This window comes from Cetorhinus maximus, chromosome 5 (assembly GCF_964194155.1).
Source record: "Cetorhinus maximus chromosome 5, sCetMax3.hap1.1, whole genome shotgun sequence".
Classification (NCBI taxonomy): Eukaryota; Metazoa; Chordata; class Chondrichthyes; order Lamniformes; family Cetorhinidae; genus Cetorhinus; species Cetorhinus maximus.
In genome coordinates this window covers 90915683-90936465 of record NC_135883.1, presented here as the reverse complement: position 1 = coordinate 90936465, position 20783 = coordinate 90915683, and the positions used below count along the sequence as shown (strand labels likewise).

Genomic DNA, 20783 nt, shown 5'->3' with positions numbered 1-20783 from the left:
GTGATTTTTGTGCCAGGAGGTTAAATTTCATTACAGGTGGTCTTGGATTAGGAATCTGGCTGAAAGGTTTTTAAACTATAGCAGCCTCCACGTTTAAAAAAGGCTTTTCTATTGCTGCTTTGGCCAGCACCTGGTATTCTGCAGTGGTTTTCTTAGCAGGCTGCCAGGTCTCTCTGGTTCTTGGGATAATTAAGGATTTTGGTATCAACTACTATTGTCCACCCTGAATGGCTTAAAGCTGAAAGCCATTGCTATACAATGCAAGCAAGTTGATGCTCCCTTCACACCTACTTGACATTAACTGGTTTTCTGCAGTTCCCTATTGTTAAATTGCAAACTTGGAGAGATGAAGTCTGGTAGCCCATTGATTTTAAGTTTGGAGTAAGTCATAAACAATGACAGGTGTGAATTCAACAGAGGGGTTCCATCTGGGTATGTCCATTCAAGGGGGAGGCCCTCACTCAGAATGATTCAGTTAGGAACTTTACAGAAGGTGAGGTAGTTTGTGCTGAGTTTGTTTCAGATAAGGCTGAAGCATTCGCAACAATCGTCAGCCAGAAATGCCAAGTCGGTGATCCATCTCCGCCTCCTCCTCAGCATCACAGATATCAGTCTTCAGCCAATTCGATTCACTCTACGTGATATCAAGAAACGGCTGAAGGCACTGGATGCTGCAAAGGCTTTGCACTCTGACAATATTCCGGCAATAGTACTGAAGATTTATGCTCCAGAACTTGCCGCACCCTTAGCCAAGCCGATCCAGTACAGCTAAACACCGGCATCTAACTGGCAACGTGGAAAATTGCCCAGCTATGTCCTGTACACAGAAAGCAGGACATATCCAACCCAGTCAATTACTGCCCCATCAATCTACTCTAGATCATCAGTAAACGTTGGAAAGGGTCATCAGCGGTGCTTTCAAGCAGCACTTGCTTTGGAATAGCCTGCTCACTTACACCCAGTTTGGGTTCCACTAGGGCCACTCAGCTCCCGACCTCATTACAGCCTTGGTTCAAACATGGAAAAAAGAGCTGAACTCCCGGAGTGAGGTGAGAGTTACTGCCTTTGACATCAAGGCAGAAGTTGACCGAGTGTGGCACCAAGGAACCCTAGCAAAACTGGAGTCAATGGGAATCAGGGTAAAAACTCTCCACTGGTTGAAGTCATACCTAGCACAAAGGAAGATGGTTGTGGTTGTTGGAGGTCAATTATCTCAGTTCCAGGGCATCACTGCAGGAGTTCCTCAGGGTACTGTTTAAGGCCCAACCATCTTCAACTGCTTCATCAATGATCTTCCTTCCATCATGAGATCAGAAGTGGGGATGTTTGCTGATGATTGCACAACGTTCAGCATCATTCGTGACTCCTCAGGGACTGAAGCAGTCTATGTCCGAACGCAGCAAGACCTTGAGAATATCCAGGCTTGGGCTGACAAGTGGTAAGTAACATTCACGCCACACAAGTGTCATGCAATGACCATCTCCAACAACAGAGAATCTAACCATTGCCCCTTGACATTCAATGGCATTACCATCACTGAATCCCCCACCAACAACATCCTGGGGATTACCATTGACCAGAAACTGAACTGGACCAGCCATTCCTGTGACGAGGAACTCACCTCCTGACTCCCCAAAGCCTGTCCACCATCTACAAGACAAAAGTCAGGAGCTTGATGGAATACTCTTCACTCGTCTGAAGGAGTGCAGCTCCAACAATACTAGTGAAGCTTGACACCATCTGGGACAAAGCAGCGCGCTCAATTGGCACCCCTTCCACGAACATTCACTCCGTACACCACTGACGCACAGTGGCAACAGTGTGTACCATCTACAAGATACACTGCAGAAACTCACCAAGGCTCCTTAGGCAGCACCTTCCAAAATCACGACCGCTACCATGTAGAAGAACAAGGGCAGCAGATACATGGGAACATCACCACCAGGAAGCCACCTTCCAATTCACTCACCATCCTGACTTGGCAATATATCGCCATTCATTCACTGTCGCTGGGTCAAAATCGTGGAACTCTCTCCCCAACAGCACTGTGGTTGTACCTGCACCATGTGGACTGCAGCGGTTCAAGAAGGCAGCTCACCACCACCTTCTCAAGGGCAATAAATGCTGGCCTAGCCAGCGATGCCAACATACCGGAAATGAATTTTGAAAAGTCACATGACCCTCAGAAACCATTTTAGCTACCTTGTCCAATTTTTAATGATAAGAGACAGTTCCGGAAGCTTCCATACGAACACAGTCCATGTTTGAAATTATGAATAGGGTAGGCCTTTACTGGGCATAACACGGGGTCTACAGGGCCAAATGGCCTCAGCCCTGTCAGTGTACCTCTGTCACAACTCCAAGTGGAGTGCAGTGGAACAGCTGGAAAATTAAACACCAAGGACAGAATTTTCCCCACGGGTTTCAGGATTCCACTGTCAGGGTGAAGTGAGGTCAGAAGCCCACACTGGGTGAGAAACAGTCACTCAGCTGTGATTTTCCTGAATCCAATTAATGGCAGTCCCAGCTTCAAGTGCACAAAAATGTGAGCACACAATGACTCCACACGATGTGCACAGTATCGATGCTGATCCGGAGATCTAGCACAATAACAAGAACATCCTTTTGGTAATCGGAACACATATAGGCCATTCAGTGCTAAAGTATGCTCTGCCATTCAATAAGTCATGGTTGACCTGATTGTGACCTTAATTCCACTATCCTGCCTAGCCCCATAACCTGACTCCTTTGTAGATCAAAAGTCTAGCAAATGCAGCCTTGAATATATTCAATAACCCAGTTTCCATTGCTCCCTGGAATTCCAAAGATCAACAACCCTCAAGGAAGAAATTTCTCCTCCTCAGTCTTAAAAGCAACATCCCTTACTTTTAAACTGTGCCCCTGGTTCTAGACTTGCCTATGAGGTGGGGGGGAGACATCCTCTTACCATCTATCTTGTCAAGTCCCTCAGAATCTCATATTTATCCATGAGATCACCTAAATTCCAATGGGTATAGGTCCAACTTACTCAGACTTTCCTCATAAGACAACCCCTTCATCTCAGAATCACCTTAGTGAATCGCCGTTGAACTGCCTACAACATAAGTATATTCCATCAATCCGAGTGGAACCTTACGAATTACAGTTACCAACCTGAAAATAACTCATTTATGCCAACTCTCTGCTTCATATTAGTCGGCGAACCCTCTATCCATGCTAATGTATTACCCCAACACCATAAGGTCTTATTTTGGTCATAATATTTTATGTGGAACCTTATTGGATGCCTTGTGGAAATCAAAATACACGACATCTACTGGTTCCCCTTTCATGACCCTGCTTGCTACATCCTCAAAGATCTCTAATAAATTTTGCAAACACAATTTCCCTTTCTTAGAACATGTACGCTACTCAATTGTATCAAGATTTTCTAAATGTTCTGCTACTACTTCCATAATAATGGATTCCAGCACTTTCCCAATGACAGTCAGTCTAACAAGTCCTACACAGTTTTCTGTTTTCTATCTTCCTCCTTCCTTAAATAGAGGTGTTGTATTCTAATCCACTGGAAACTTTCTAGAATCCAAGGAATTTTGCAAGATTACAACAAATGCATCCATTATCTCTGTAGCCACTTCTTTTAAGACCCTAGGATGCAGGCCATCAGGTACAGGGGACTTGTCAGACTTTAGTCCCATTTTCTCTTGTGATAGTCATTGAATTTCTAGGATTCGTGGGATGCTTTTTGTGTCTTCTGCTGTGAAGCCAGGTACAAAATACTTTTTTTTTAAATTCATTTAGGTGGGCATTTATTGTCCATCCCTAATTGCCCTTGTTCAGAGGGCATTTAAGAGTCAACCGTGAAGACCAAACTAGATTTCCTTCCCTAAAGGACACGAGTGAACCAGATGGGTTTTTACAACAATCGGCAATTTCATGGTCATCAGCAGTCTTTTAATTCCAGATTTTTATTGAATTCAAATTGCACCATCTGCTGTGGTGGGATTTGAACCCAGGTCCCCAGAGCATTACCCTGGGTCTCTGGAACACTAGTCCAGTGACAATACCGCTACGCCATGGCCAGTCCCTATAATTCAAGGTCTCTGCCATTTCCTTAGAAACACAGAACACAGGAGCAGGAGGAGGTCATTCAGCCCTTTGAGTCTGCTCTGCCATTCAATACGATCATGGCTGATCCTCTATCTCAATGCCATACTCCTGTGCTCTCCCAATGCCCCTTGAGGCCTTTAGAGTTCAGAAATCTCTGTTTCCTTCTTAAATACATTATGACTAGGCTTCCACAGCCTTCTGTGGTAGAGAATTCCACAGGTTCACCACAATCTGAATGAAGTTGTTTCTCCTCATCTCAGTCCTAAATGACCCACCCCATATCCTGAGACTGTGACCCCTCATTCTAGACTGCTCAGCCAGAGGAAACATCATCCCTGCATCCAGTCTGTCCATTCCTGTCAGAATTTTGCATGTTTCAATGAGATCCCCTCTCATTTTTCTAAGCTCCAGTGAATACAGGACTAGTTGGCCCAATCTCTCCTCATACGACAATCCTGTCTTCCCAGGAATCAGTCTGGCAAAGCTTCGCTGCACTCCCTCTTATGGGAAGTATAACCTTTTCTAGGTAAGTAGACCAAAACTCCACATAATACTCCAGGTGTGGTCTCACCAAGGCCCTGTACAATTGCAGTAAGACATCCTTGGTCCTGTACTCAAGTCCTCTCACAATGAAGGCCAACATACCATTTGCCTTCTTAACTGCTTGCTGCACCTGCATGCTTGCTTTCAGTGATTGGTGTACAAGGACACCCAGGTCCTTTAGTACATCAACATTTCCCAATCTATCACCATTGAAATAATACTCTGCCATTCTGTTTTTCCTACCAAAGTGGTAACTTCACACTTATCCACCTTATATATATCTGCCGTGTATTTGCCCACTCACTCAACCTGTCTAAATCGCCTTGAAGCCTCTTAACACCCTCCTCACTGCTCACTTTCCCACCAAGATTTGTGTTGTCAGCAAACTTTGAAATATTGCATTTGGTTCCCTCATCCAAATCATTGATATATTGTGAATTGCTGGGAGCCAAGCACTGATCCCTGCAGTACCCCACTAGTCACCCTCACCTGCCACTCTGAAAAAGACCCATTTATTCCTACTCTCTGTTTCCCATCTGCTAACCAATTCTCAATCTTGCCAATATTTTACCCCCAATCCCATGTGCTTTAATTTTACACACTAACCTCTTATTTGGGACTTTATCAAAAGCTTTCTGAAAATCCAAATACACCACATCCACGATTCTCCCTCATCTATTCTGCCAGTTACGTCCTCAAAAAACTCCAGCAAGTTTATCAAACGTGATTTCCCTGTCATAAATCCATGTTGACTTTGTCTAATTCCATTGATATTTTCTAAGTGTCCTGTTATCACATCCTTTATAATAGACTTTAGCATTTTCCCTACTATTGAGGTTAGGCTAACCGGTCTGTAATTCACTTTTTTCTCCCTTGCTCCTTTTTTAAATAGTGGGGTTACATTTGCTACCCTCCAATCTGTCGGGACTGTTCCAGACTGTACAGAATTTTTGGAAGATGACAACTAACGCATCCACTATTTCCACGGCCACCTCCTTTAGTACTCTGGGAAGTAGACTATCAAGCCCTGGGGACTTATCGAACTTTCAGTCCCATTAATTTCTCCAGAACTATTGTTTTAGTGATACTAATTTCCTTCAATTCCTTCTTCTCACTAGATCCTTGGTTCCCCAGCATTTCTGAGCAGTTTTTCTGTCTTCCTCCTTGAAGACAGAACTAAAGTAGTTGTTTAATTGCTCTGCCATTTCCTTGTTCTCTATTATAAATTCTCCTGTTTCAGACTGTAAGGGACCTACATTTGCCTTCACTCATCTTTTTCTTTTTATATACTTTGTTCCCCATTATTAATTTCCCAGTCCAATCCGCTAAGGGATCAACATTTACTTTAGCTACTCTCTTCCTTTTTATATACTTTAAAACTGTCTGTTTTACATGTCTTGCTATTTTGTTCCCATATTCTAATTTATTCCTGTTTTTAAGTCATCCATTGCTGGTTTCCAAGATGTTCCCAATCCTCTGGCCTTTAATCTTTGAAGCGCTGTACACATTTTCTTTCGATTGATACCATCCTTAACTTCCTTAGTTAGTGACAGGTGATGTATCCTTCTGATAGAGTTTCTTCCTCAATGGAATATAACCTTGTTGAGTGTTACGAAGTATTTCCTTAAATGTCTGCCACTGTTTACCATTGTGCCTTTTAACCCATTTTCCTAGTCCACTGTAACCGTATTGTCATAGCTTTGTAATTTCCTTTATCTAAGTTTAAGCCACTAGTTTAAGACCCAAGTTTTTCACCTCAAACTGAATGCGAAATTCTATCATGTTGTGATCATTTGCACCTACAGCATCCTTTACTTTGAGATTATTGATTAATCCTGTCTCATTACACATTGCCAGGTCTAAAATAGCCTGTTCCATGACACGCCGTGATTGGTGTTCAAAGGTTATTGTAGGTTATAATATTTTCCACTAACCAATTGCAACTTTTTCTTTTCTCTCTCACGTGTGACTTGAACAGATTCTAATGCAGTTTGATGTATCTGAGACAACTCCTCCATACTGTTCCTGAAGGTGTCTCTTAGATATCTAGTTTCCTCTTCAAGTTTATGCTGCAGATTTAATATCTCCTCTTCATAATATTGTCTTTGCATTTCTTTTTCTTCAGTTAAGGACTGCAATTACAAAAAAAGGATTATTCAATTCCAAATACGTTTCAGGTCTTGCAGATAGTTGAACGAGTAAGGCAATAGATCGAAGAACATACTTCAAGGGTAGCAATCATCAGGGGGTGTTACGATATAATCTACTTAACTGCATTTAAGAAATAGGAAGGATAATAGTGTGCTTTATAGGCCACAAAACAGTGAAGAGATAGATCGGAAAAAGTTCAGAAAAGTACTCAAAAATAACACTGCACACTAGTATTTATACTGTCTCTTTAACATAATAAGATCTCTCAAGGCACGTCACATTATGAAACAAAATATGACACCGAGTTGCAGAAGGAAATATTTGGTCAGATGACCAAAAGTTTGGTTAAAGCATAAGTTTTAAGGAGTGCCTTAAAGAAGAGAGGTAGAAAGGCAGAGAGATGTAGGGAGGGAATTCCAGAATTAAGAGCCTAGGCAACCATAGGTGCGGCCATCAATGGTGCAGTGATTAAAATTGGGGGCTAGAATGAAAAAAGCCTAGATATCTCGGAAGGTTGCGGAGCCAGAGAAGATTACAGAGATAAGGAGGAGAAAGGCCATGAAGGTATTTAAAATCAAAGATGAGAATTTTTAAATCAAGATTTTGCTTAACAGGAAGCAGATGTAGGTCAGTGAGCACTGGAATGATAGTTAAACGGGACTTGTCGTGAGTTAAGACACAGGTAGCACAGTTTTAATCAACGTCAAGTTTATGGAGGTTGAAGAATATGGCTGGCCAGCCATGAGTGCATTGGAATAGTCAAGTCTATAAGTAAGAAAGGCATGAAAGAGTGTGTTTCAGCAGCAGAGGAGCTGAGACTGAGGCAAGACTGAGACTGACTGGAAATAGGCAGTCTTAGTGCTGGTGCAAATATGTGGTTAGAAGCTCATTTCAGGGTCAAATATAACACCAAGGTTGCAAACAGACTGATTTAATCAACCATACAAATTAGGAGCAGGCCATTCAGCCCCTCAAAATTGCTTCACCATTCAATAAGATCATTGCTGATGTGACTGTGGCCTCAACATCACTATCTTGCCTACTTCCGATACCTTTGATTCCTTTGTCAGTCAAGAATTTATCTATCTGTCTTACAAGCATTTAATGACTCTACCTCTACCGATCTCTGGGGAACAGATTTCCACAGACCCATGACCCTCGGAAAAAATTCTCCTCATCTCTGTCTTAAATGGAAGACCCCTTGTTTTTAAACTGTGTCCCCTAGTTCTCATCTCTCCCACAAAGGGAAACATCCTTTCAACATCCATTCTGTCAAGACCCCTCAGGATCTTATATGTCTCAATAAGATCACCTTTCATTCTTCTAAATTCCAATGGGCACAGGCCCAACCTGTCCTACCTTTCCTCATAAGATAATCTCTTCATCCCAGGAATCAGTCAAGTGAACCTTCTCTGAACTGCTTCTCATGTAATTATATCCTTTCTTAATTAAGGAGACCAAAACTGTACACAGTACTCCAGATGTGGTCTCACAAATGCCCTGTACAACTGTAGCAAAACATCTCTACTTTTATATTTCATTCTCCTTACAATGAATGATAACATTCCACTTGCCTTCCTAATCACTTGCTGTACCTATATACTAACCTTCTGTGATTCATATAACTGGACAGGCAGATCCCTCTGTACCTCAGAGTTCTGCCATCTCTCTCCTTTTAGATATTATGCTGCTTTTCTATTCTTCATGCCAAAATGGCCAAGTTCACATTTTTCCACATTATACTCCATCTGCAAATTTTTGCCCCTCACTTAACCTATGTCCCTTTGCAGACTCCTTATGTCCTCTTCACAACTTATTTTCCACCTATCTTTGTGTCATCAGCAAGTTTAGCAACTATACATTCGATCCCTGCATCCATATAATTGACATAGATAGTAAATAGTTGAGGCCCTGTGCGAGGCACTGATCCCTGTGGCACTCCACTCGTTACATTCTTCCAACCCAAAAATGACTCATTTATGCCTACTCTCTTTTTCCTGTTAGCTAACCAATCCTCTACTTAACCCAATTTCCCAGTTCACCATAGCCAGCTGTCATCATACCCTCATAATTGCCCTTTTTAAAGTTTAAAACACTAGCCTGAGACACACTTTTCTTTCCCTCAAACTGAATGCAAAATTTAATCATGATATGATCATTGTTACCGAGGGACTCCTTTACTTTGAGGTCTTTAATTAATTCTGCCTCGTTGTACTTTACCAGATTTAGAATAGCCTGCTCTCTGGTTGGCTCTAGAGCATGCTGCTCTCAGAACCCATCCTGAAAACACTATGAACTCATCTTCCAGGCTGCCCTTGTCAATTGGATTCATTCAATTTATATATAAATTAAAATCACCTATGATTATCACCATACCTTTATCACAAACACCCATTATTTCTTCCTGTATGCCTCGTGCTACGATGTGGCTACTGTTAGGAGGCCTATAAACTACTCCAACAAGTGACATCTTATCTTTACTATTTCTTATCTCTGCCCAAACTGATTCTACATCTTTGTCTTCAAAACCGAGGTCATCCTGCTCAAATGTACTAATGCCATCATTAACTAACAGAGCTACCCCTCCACCTTTTCCTAGCTTCCTGGCTTTCCAAAATGTCATATACCCTTGGATATTCAGGTCCCAGCCACTGTCATCTTGCAGCTATGTATCTGTAATATGTATCTGATCATACATATTAATTTCTATTTGTGCTCTAAATTCATCCATTTTGTTACAAATGCTTTGGGCATTTAGGTACAGAGCCTTTAGTTCTGTCCTTTTGCTATTTTCACAACGTCTAGCCATATCTGCTGGCTCACTCTTAAGTTTATACACTATGTCCCTTCCTGTCGCGTTCTGATTGCTATTTCCCTTATTGCTAATTTTCTCTCTTGACTCATCTTCTCTCATTGAATCATCATATCTTCCCACACTTGATCCCTCAGCTCCCACTATTTAGTTTAAGCCCTTCTCTACTACCCTAGTTATATGACTCACCAGAACACCGTTGCTAGCATGGTTCAGGTGAAGACGATCTCAAAGGTACAGTTCCCACTCTTCCCAGCATTCGTGCTAGTTGTTCCATGAATCAAAACACATTCCTCCATTTCTTTGAGACACTCATTTAACTCTCTAATCTTATTTACCCTACGCCAATTTGCTAGTGGCTAGGTAATAACCCAAAGACTGCCACCTTTGAAGGTCTGCTTTTTAATTTAGCCCCTAGCTGCTCATACTCCCTAAGCAGAACCTCTTTCCTCGTCCTACCTATGTCATTGATACCAACATGGATCATAATCATTGGATCCTCCCCCTCCCACTTTAAGTCCCTCTCCAGCCCTGAGCAGTTGTTCCGAATCTGGTACAGAGCAGGCAATGCAGCGGTTTGGACTCGCACTCTTAGCTGTAGAGAACTCTGTCAATCCCTCTGACTAAGTTGTCCCCTGCTACCACTACATTCCTATTAACTTTCTCTGCTTGAATAGCTTCCTGTACCATGGTGCCATGGTCAATTTGCTAATCCACCCTGCAGCCCTGCTTTCATCCATACAAGCTGCAAGCACCTCGAACCTGTTGGACAATTGCAAGGACTGAGGCTCCTCCACTTCCCCCTTCACGATCCCCATACCTGTCTCACTTGCAGTTACACCCTGCTGTCCCTGACCACTAACCAAATCAGAAATATCTATCTTAACCTGACTGCCTCCTGGAACAAAGTATTCAGGTAACTTGCCGCCTCCCTGATGCATCATGGTATCTGCAGCTTAACCTCCAGCTCAATGACTTTGCGCCGATGCTCCTCAAGCCGCAGACACTTACTGCAAACGTGTTGCCCTGGATCACACTGGTGTCAAGGAGCTCCCACATTCCGCAGTCCTAACACAACACTTGTCCTGCCATTTTCATTATATGTTAATTAATTTATTATTTTCTGACTTAATTTATAATTAATAAACCCTACTGCTCCCAATAAACTCTATGACTGCTAGTAAACCTTATCAATATGAATAAAATCTTAAATAATTACTAATAAATTGCACGCGTTTTCAAAGATAAACAAGCAAAATACTCACCAGCCAATCATTTACCTGTTTCCCTGTAATGTCACACTTTGATATTTTTTTCAGAATGCTGTCTGTCTATTGACTTGACTAGCTGCTTTTCACGTCTTGCTGGGTCTCTCCCTCTTGCGTCACTTTTCAAGTCTCGCCAGGTCTCCCCTTCTCACACCATGTATCAAGTGTCACCAGGTCTCAGTCTCAACTGTTGCCAGGGACAGGGGTGGAGTCGGTAGCTAGGGAAGGGAGCTTAGAGTAGGGGTTCATAAACTATGGCTTCAGTCTTCCAAATATTTAATTGGAGGAAATTTCTGGGTGTCAGATTAGCAGTCTGATGATTGAGTGGAGGAATCGAGAGAGGTGGTGGTGAAGTAGAGCTAGGTGCCATCAGCGTACATGTGAAAACTAATGCTGTGCTTTTACATGATCTTGCCCAGGGGCAGCATGTAAGTGATAAATAAGAGAGGGGATTTAAGATTAGCTTCTAGATCAGTGATGCAACATAATAATGAAAAAAAAGGGTTACTTAATTTAATTCTGGGAATTGAAGTCATATAGAGTAAAGAGATAGGATAGGATATGGCACTAAGCAGACAATCCACCAGTCAGGAGCAAATGTGCGCACACAGTGATATACAGTACGACCTGAAAGAACCCATGTTCATTTGTGACAATGCTGATTATTCCTGGCTTGGGAGCTTCTAAAGCTGATTCATAAGATGCTCTGTGAAGCAGCTCCATTATCTACCTGTAACAGATGTTACCAAAGGGACTCCCTGCAGCAGGGTTATGACCTACAATGATTGGTCTCTGTGGTGCTGATAATCAGTTCTTAAGACTATAGAATTAGGAAATTATTTTAAGATTAAAGGGCATTGAAAATAATCTCCTTACACTATTCTTTCAATAAGAAAAATGAAATAAATATACGTGAAATCTAATAACAAGAATAATGATTTCTATTGATCCAAGTCAAATTTTTTTGCGAAGCTCTCTTTTGTTTGGCTGAACATAATAAATAATGTTTCCCTTCTCATTCACTGTCACCTGCATCAATCATAAAAGTTTTGTCACTACACCCAAAAAAAATACATTCAGGGGTTCTGGCTACCGCTGATAAGGTCAGCATTTATTGCCCATCTCTCATTGCCTTTGTGATGGTAAGCCATTTCCTTTAATTCAGCTAAATAGTTTCCTAGGTGACAGTTGAGAGAGAGTCAACCACATTGCTGTGGATCTGGTGCCACAAATATAATAAGGACAACAGATTTCCTTCGCTGACAGACATTAGTAAACCAGAAGAGCTTTTACGACAATCCGGTAGTTTCATGGTCACCATTAATGCAGCTAGCTTTTTTAATATCAATTTTTGTTAATTAATTGATCTTAAATTCCCGTGGTGGAATGTGAATTCATGTCTCAGGATGCCTAATCCAGGCGTCTAGATTATGAGTCTAGTATCATAAATGCTATGCTGTCATACCAGAAGCCTTATTATTAATTTTTATTTTATGTTAGAGGGGCACAAATTTATTTAGTCATGTCTCACGTTGAGTACTTCACTATACTCTTTAATCTCTCCTCAATGCAATCAACAAAATATTCTAACAATTATTGTATATATAGTCTGAAAAATATCTGCGAAAATTCAGAAAATACCACATCACACAAACTACACACATCCTTAGCCAGTATTGGATCCTAACCCTTGGGAATTATCTTGCATCTGCCTACCTGGCTGGTATTATAGGTTTAACCCTACTCTAGCTCCATACTGAACTTCTTTTATAGGTTAAACTTTCTACTTGACCTCCTCTCCGCAGAAACCCACTTCATCAGCATCTGATATAAGATATATACACAGTCATAGGTGACGGAGTCCTTGCTTGCACCACAACCACCCCCCGTACCCCCCAACCCACATAAAAGTCAAGGATAAGCCCACCTCCGCTCGACCGGCTTGTTAATTGGCTTGAGGTGGGCCTTCTGCCTCATCAGGGAGGAAGCCACAGCTCTGAAGGTTGTCAGTGAATCAAGTGGCCAGCAGCAATATTGTCCCAGCAGCGCCACTGGCAGCATTGGCCACTACCAAGAGTTCAAGTCTCCTGAAGTGAAGACGCCACTGTACCCCAGCCAAAGGCAAGTCTAGGGACTCACCAGAGCCAGGGGTGTGGGATGGACAGGGTGAAGGCTGAGAGGGTGGGTTGGAAGGAAACCCAGTGGATGAGAATGACCTGGGGGAATCGGGGGGGGAGGGGGAGGGTGGGTGCTCTCCGTTTGGCACAGGGGAGTCGGAAAGGAGGTACCGCATTGCCCAGCAGCTGGGCACAACATCGTTCTCCCACACTGCGGGTAACATCCCAGCAGTAGTGGGAGGAAGCCCTTAAAAGCCTCAATCGGCCCATGGGTGAGGGGGCAGTCTGATGCCTCCCCTACCATTGGGGAATTCTCAGCAGAGTCAGGTAGATGACAGGCGCTGCACCATTGCAATGGTGCCCAGTTTTACAGAGACCCTGCCTGCACTCCCACCACGGGGGGCCATACAATTCCAGTCACAAGAGCATGGAATCAAACTCAATGTCAGGGCAGGGGTTGTGGCGGTGGGGGGGGGGGTGGGTCGTTTTAACAACAGAATGAGAAAAAAATATATATAAATGCTTACTAACCCCCTGATGAAAAATATGAAATACATTTATCATATTGAGCTTTGAAAGTTTAGAAAACAAATCAGTCCTTAAAATAAATCATATTTATGTAGTTTCATAGGAAAAGAAATTCATTTATCAAAAGGATTAACCAACAGCATCGATTTTAACTTAATGTGATTGATCCTGCTTCCACATACACCACATTATCTATATTCCATTTTGGTCCAGAAATTTGGGAACAGAAAATAAAAATTTCAGTTAATAAAAAAACACAACCTTCTCAATAGCCAGTAGTTGCTGCCTCTGTCGCTCATCCAAGCTCTGGTTGTTGTCCTGCAAAATGTTCCTTTCTTCCTCAAGGCGTGATAACCTCTCCTTTAACCTGCAATGCTGTGACTCCAGCTCCCGGATTGTAGCTTCCTGGGTCAATTGAGTAGCTTGAAGCACTCCAATCTGACCTAAACACAGTATGGTGCAATTTTACATTTTATATTTCCTGAGTAGCCTTAAGTCCCTCGTGTTTCAATACTAAAACAACCCTAATATCTGTCTCTGGCTCAGCGGCAGCATTCTCAATGCTGAGTTAGAAGTTTGTGGATTCAAGCTCCACTTCAGAGATGTGAACACACAACCTAGGCTGACACTCCAGTACAGCACTAAGGGAGTGCTGCACTGCCAGAGGTGCCATCTTTCAAACAAGGTGTTAAACTAAGGCCCCTTCGACACTCTTACATGGATGTAAAACATTCCATGGCACAAATAAAATGTTCCCCGGTGTTCTGATTAATATTTATATCTCAACCAATATCTCTAAAACAGATTATCTGCTCAATATCGCATTGCTATTGATGAGGTTGTACACAAATTATCTGTTGCATTTCCTACATTATAACAGTGACTACACTTCCAAAAGTAATTCATTGGCCGTGAAGTGATTTTGGCATTAAGATGTAGTGAAAAACAGTGCATAAATGTACTTTCATCTATCAGCTTAAATATTAAGAAATATATGCTTTTTTCTTACATAAAGTTTGTTCAAAGACATTTTCAATAAACAATATGCTGCATGAAGCCATATAAGTACAATTTGTATTCTTTAGCAACTTTAATATCAGAAAAGGTCCTATGGCGCTTTACAGAGGTTTAACCAGACAAAAAGGTATGCCAAGCCAAAGAAAATTAGAAAAGGTGTTCAAAAACTTGGTGAACAGTGAATTTAAGGGGAAATTTTAAATGAAGGGATATGGGGGAAAGGCAGAGGGGATTAACGAGAGAATTGCAGAGCACGAAGCCTAAACAGTTGAAGGCACAGCTGCCAGGATGGGATATGGGACACAGAGTTTTTGATGAATCTAAGTTAGGTAGTAGAACTGGTTAAGGGAGCATGGGGTGCAACTCATGGACAAGACAGGAGGGAAGGCAGGAGAGAAACCAAAGAAGCCTTGGGATCAGGACTAGGTGGGCAAGGGGAAAGGGCAGCTGAACAGATAGCCTTAACCTTAATACAAAAACATCCGAGTTCTTCACACAGGAAGTGAATGATGACATAAGTCATAGTCTAAAAATTTCTAGCATGAGCAAAAGAAAATGTTAAAAATAAGTGAGGTAATATCAAGATAAAAACAAAAAGCTAAAAGCTACTGCGGATGCTGGAAATCCAAAACAAAAACAGAATTACCTGGAAAAACTCAGCAGGTCTGGCAGCATCGGTGGAGAAGAAATCAGTTAACGTTTCGATTCTTCATGACCCTTCGGCAGAACTGAGTATAGTTAGGAGAAAGGTGAAATATAAGCTGGTCTAAGGTGGGGGGTTGGGGGGGGGGGGGGGGAGAGAAGTTGAGGGTGTGGTGATTGTGGAGATAAGCAAGCAGTGATAGGAGCAGATAATCAAAAGATGTCACAGACAAAAGGATCAAAGAGGTGTTGAAGGTGGTGATATTGTCTAAGAAAAGTGCTAATTAAGAATGGAAGACAGGATACTCAAGGTACAGCTCTAGTGGGGGTGGGGTGGAAAGACTAACAAAGTTTTAGTTTTAGATTTAAAAATAATGGAAATAGGTGGGAAAAGAAGAATCTATATAAATTATTGGAAAAAAAAAGGGAGGGGGGAGAAACAGGGTGGGGATGGGGGGAGGGGGAGTTTAAGATCTAAAGTTGTTGAATTCAATATTCAGCCCGGAAGGTAATATCAAGGTCAGCAAGCATTTTTCTTTCAAAATGAAAATAAAATCATTGCCTTTCCTCAAAAAGAGCCTATATTTATTTAAAAACAATCAACTGACAATTTACAAAATGAGAAATTAGAGAAGGTAAATGCATAAAAATTTACTTTAAGATGTCATATTATGTAAACCTTACACAGTTCATAGTAAGGATGGTTGTATAAGCTTAATTCAATTACCCTAATTTTTACTTGCTTTTAAATCATGGCTGTATATTATTCAATCCCTCCACCACCAGGCCTCAGTGGCAGCAGTGTCCACCATTCATAAGATGCACCGCAGCAACTTGGGAAAGCTCCTTCGAGAGCAACTTCCAAGCCTTCTAGCTCTACCATCCACACACAAGGACAGTAGGTACATGGGAACATTACCATTTTCAGGTTTCCCTCCAAGTCACACACCATTCTGGTTTTGAAATATATCACTGTTCCTTCACTGTCACCGAGTCAAAATCTTGGAACTCTCTAACAACACAATGTGTATAACTATACTACATGGGCTGCTGCAGTTCAAGAAGGTGGCTTACTATCACCTCCTCAAGGCAATTAAGGAGGGGCAATAAATGCAGGCTTTGCCAGCGACTCTCACATCCTTTGAACAAATTAAAGGAATTCAGACAGAGTTGAAAAGGATGATGCACTAAAAAATGGTGAATATATGTTAATTGACTATTTCATGGAAATATCCACTGAATAAGACACCAGTAGCATTCAACTTATCTGAAGAGATTCTATCACTAAAGTCAGCGGATTCAATGACTTACCTCACTTGTATGGACACCCTAAAGCCCTATGTTTAAGGGAGTTAAACTTATGAATATATTCATCTTGCTGATTTAAGACTGCTGACACTAAGGAAGAAAAATAACAAAGAGCCGAAAGTCATCAGCAGGAAGCTAATAATACAGGTGATATCTTACCGAACTGAAAACAAGTCAAAGTGCTGGTCTAACCTCAATGGAGTGTTGTGATCAGTTCTGAGCACTCCATCTCAGAAACAATATGCAGACCCTGGAGGAGGTCTAGCAATGATTCACTGGACGAAACCTAGGATGAACAGGCTTTGCTGAGGTGAGAGTCTACATAAACTTGGGTTATAGTCCCTAAGATGAGAAGGTTAAAGGACGAGTTGACTGAAGCATCTAAAATAGTGAAGGAAATTGGTAAAGAATGACTCTTCTCTAATAAGGACACTCTGATCAAGAGAGCATAATCTTACAATTGGAACAAAATCAGTTAAAAGTGAATCTAAGAAAATATCCTTCACGCAGAACATTGCGAGAATGTAGAATGCTGCCCAGAAGGCCATAAATGTGGGATCAGTAAGAGTCTTGCAAAGAAAATACTTAGTGGAGGAGGATGGAAATTAAGAGATTAGAGAAATGTTGTTGATTTGGGATTAAAACAGACAAAAACCTGTCATGGCTGACAAGATGGTGGAATAAGTCTGACGTCTCGAATACGCTACTCCTGGTGCTAGAAAATCTATACTATACACAGTTCATCTCCGAAATCCAATGACCAGGTCATAAAATTGTAAAGAGTTTGAAATTCAAGCTAACGTGTTTATAAATTAGAGGACATCCAATATAAGATGGATCAACAAGTTAAATCTCACACTAAATATTTATATACCTCTACAATTCTAAACTCCAACTTCAAAATTATAAAAATGCAATTTACAGATGTTTTTAAAAATTTAACTGGAGCTGCCCTCTTCCATATTATGAAGAAAATCTTTCATATCCTGTTAATTAATCCTCTAAGATATACATTGTGCAGTTTTCAATAAAACTATTGCAGCAAAAGTCAGAAAAATAGAATAAATCTGACAGTGGAAATGTCATTTTGTTTAAATAAACAGGTTTTAAATATAGGATGGACCTACTTGATTTAAGTAGCAGCTCTGTGGACTGCTGTTGAATATGCTCTTTACAAGCAACCAGTTCATCTTCTAGCTGCTTTTGTTTTGTAAGAGTACCATCAGCTTTCTGTTGACCCTGTTTCAGCTGTTGCTGAAGCATCTGAAAAAATACATATCATACCGTTAGAGGAAAGATCATTTGTTACAACTGGCCTCTTTTTTTAGAATTCAACGTTGCTTTATTGGAAGGGAGTTAAAAAGAAAGTGGGACAGTGAATTTTAAAAGTTTCATGCCACACATGAGCCATGACATTCATACGTAATTCTCATGTCAACTGTATTGTTCCCCAGATGCATCTTTTAAAGACAAAAGACATCAGAGAAAGCGGCTTTCTTCTTCACCCTTGCCAATCTTGGAGACAAAAAGCTAGTCAGAGTTACATTCTGTCACGTCCCAACCTCTCCACTGCCTACCAGGATTAAGTCCTATAAGACAATAATATGCCTAGCTAAGTGTGAACAGTCCTATCTATGCAAGATGATTGCAGGTAAGCAAATATGAATGGCCCAGATTTTCACTACAAAGTGGGGTAGCTCTAATCGGGAAATTTCCCAGCTCGCCACACATTCCTCAGTAGAAAAGCCCCTGACTGGCACAATCTTCACTCTGGAAGGGTGGGTGCAGGATAGAATTGGGCCCTCCGGCCCAGGAAAGGGAACTTACATGGCCATGGGGGCAACCGAGTGCCAAGGCGGGCTGGTTAAAAGGCCCGTCCTTGGTGCTCTGGGACTTCGTCCCTGTTGTATTGAGGCATTCTAGGCCTTCGAACTCTCATCCCGACATCCCCTCATTCACTCCCCATACCACGATGCCAACTAATGGCCCCCACTCACCCACATGGCCCCTTATAGCCCCCATGCCAATTCATGGCTCTTCCATGCCAATTTACCTCGTATACATTATGTGCAGAACCAATGAACCCTAGAGTAACAATGGCATGTGTGAAACTGTTTTAAAAAACAGCCATTCACATCTTCTTTTGAAAAATGTACTGCTGATCCTACAATCCTTATGTGTCAATCAAAAAGACTATTAAAGTATCAATAGCAGGGGCTTCAAACACTTCATACATCTTAATCTTATCTTAAAGAGACGTTGACAAAACGGGTCACAGAAAAAGTAACAATATAATCACAAAGATGGCAATCCAGCAAAGTTCTCTCCAGCTGTCAAAACAGGTTCCCTGCTGAGCTAATCCTGCATGCTGGCTTGCATTTGGGCCTGAATGACTAGTGCTAAACTGTACAATGACTTAATTAACCAAGCTACTGGGGAGTGTTTAAAAAACATTAATGATTCCACTGAGACAATTCACAAAGGTTATTTTCTTGCCTGACTGTGTAGAAGTTATCCAACCATGTTAAGTGTTGCTCCCTTGAAGGATTTTTTTAATTTAAAAAAGACAGTGTAACAAATTCCCTAAGCAATATTCTACTGTATTATTATACAATCCAAACATGATTCACAATATTCATTTTACTGACCAAGACATCTGACTGGCCAATCAAAACATTGATTGATAATCTTTTGATTATCTGCTCATCTCCACAATCACCACACCCTCAATGTGTCTCTCCCCCCCTCCCCCCCTTAAACCAATTTATATTTCACCCTTCTTCTAACTATGCTTCAGTTCTGCCGAAGGGCCATGAAGGCTCGAAACGTTAACTGATTTCTTCTCCGCCGATGCTGCCAGACCTGCTGAGTTTTTCCAGGTAATTCTGTTTTTGTTTTGGATTTCCAGCATCCGCAGTAGCTTTTAGCTTTTTGTTTTTATCTTTGTGTTTAATTGACTGCCACTCCTCTTCAAGAAATGCCCTCTTTGAAGAAGTACGGTTCTATCCTCCGACAGGATTTCCGACTGTCTCTTCTGCCCTGCTCACCTTCATTGCTTTCCATTTCTCTCCTAGTGTTTGACAAGGTGTTTACTAAAACCCGCTTTCACAGCCATATCTCCTTTCTCAGTGACTGTCTCCGTCTCCGACTCACCCCACGTGGATTTCAACTGAAATTCCATCCCTCTTGTTTCGAACCTACCCAGGATTACAGGTATCTCCGGGACATAAAACGTTTCTCGGACTGCTGTTCCCGTCGCATTCTGAGATCCACACTCAGTGCCATGCGCCGCCATATGAACACACTCGACCTCTCCCTCCAGCAGCACCGCCGCACCCTTTTTCAAAGCTGCGCGTGCCCCCAGTTTCATTTTATTCTTCGCCTCATCCGTCGCCTCAACAAGAAACTTTATCTCTTTCTCTCAAGTGCTAAGGAACGCAAGCTCCAACAACTCATCGACTCCAACACCCATCTGGGACCCTCCACCCCTGCTTGTCCCTCCGTCCTCACCCCATCTTCCAATCCCAGCCCCAGCCGCGTATTCACTATACCCCCTGACCTTTCCCTCTCCGATGCTGAACGTTCAGTGCTCAGCAAAGGACTTAGTTTCATACCCTTACGCCCTCATCTCAATGAATTTCGGGCTCGGCATGATGCTGAACTCTTCTTCCGCCGTCTTCGTCTCCGTGCTCACTTCTTTGGGCAGGAGTCCTCTCCCCGCTCAACGGATCCTTTCACCCACCTCCAATATTCTCCCTCCACTTGGACCCCTCCCTCTGGATTCTTACCTTCTCTTGATCTTTTCATTGAGAACTGTCGGCGTGACATTAGCCGTCTCAATTTCTCTGCTCCTCTCACCCATTCTAATCTGTCTCTCTCTGAACTCACTGCACTCCGTTCTCTCAGGTCCAACCCCAACATTGTCATCAAACCCGCTGACAAGGGTGGTACTGTTGTTGTCTGGCGCATTGACATCTACCTCGCGGAGGCTGAGCGTCAACTCGCAGACATTTCCTCCTACCTCTCCCTGGACCATGACCCCACCACAGAACATCAAGCCATTGTTTCCAGGACTGTCACTGACCTCATCTCCTCTGGTGATCTTCCTCCCACAGCTTCCAACTTGATAGTCGCCCAACCTCGGACGGCCCGCTTCTACCTCCTACCCAAAATCCACAAACAGAACTGTCCTGGCAGACCGATCGTGTCAGCCTGTTCCTGCCCCACGGAACTCATTTCTCGTTATCTTGACTCCCTTCTCTCTCCCCTTGTCCAGTCCCTTCCCAC

At 42.1% G+C, this 20783-nt stretch overlaps 1 protein-coding gene across 6 annotated transcripts in view; it reads right to left on the bottom strand.

Annotated features, from left to right (window-relative positions):
• fam184ab (family with sequence similarity 184 member Ab) overlaps positions 1-20783 on the bottom strand; it is a 237960-nt gene that overhangs the window by 160163 nt on the left and 57014 nt on the right. For all 6 annotated transcript variants that reach the window (XM_078542180.1, XM_078542182.1, XM_078542181.1 and 3 more), the window contains exons 3-5: positions 17624-17759; positions 13791-13972; positions 6588-6785 (exon numbers count right to left, since the gene is read on the bottom strand). In XM_078542180.1, the coding sequence (XP_078398306.1) occupies positions 6588-6785; positions 13791-13972; positions 17624-17759 (516 nt within the window). The remainder of the gene's footprint in view (positions 1-6587; positions 6786-13790; positions 13973-17623; positions 17760-20783) is intronic.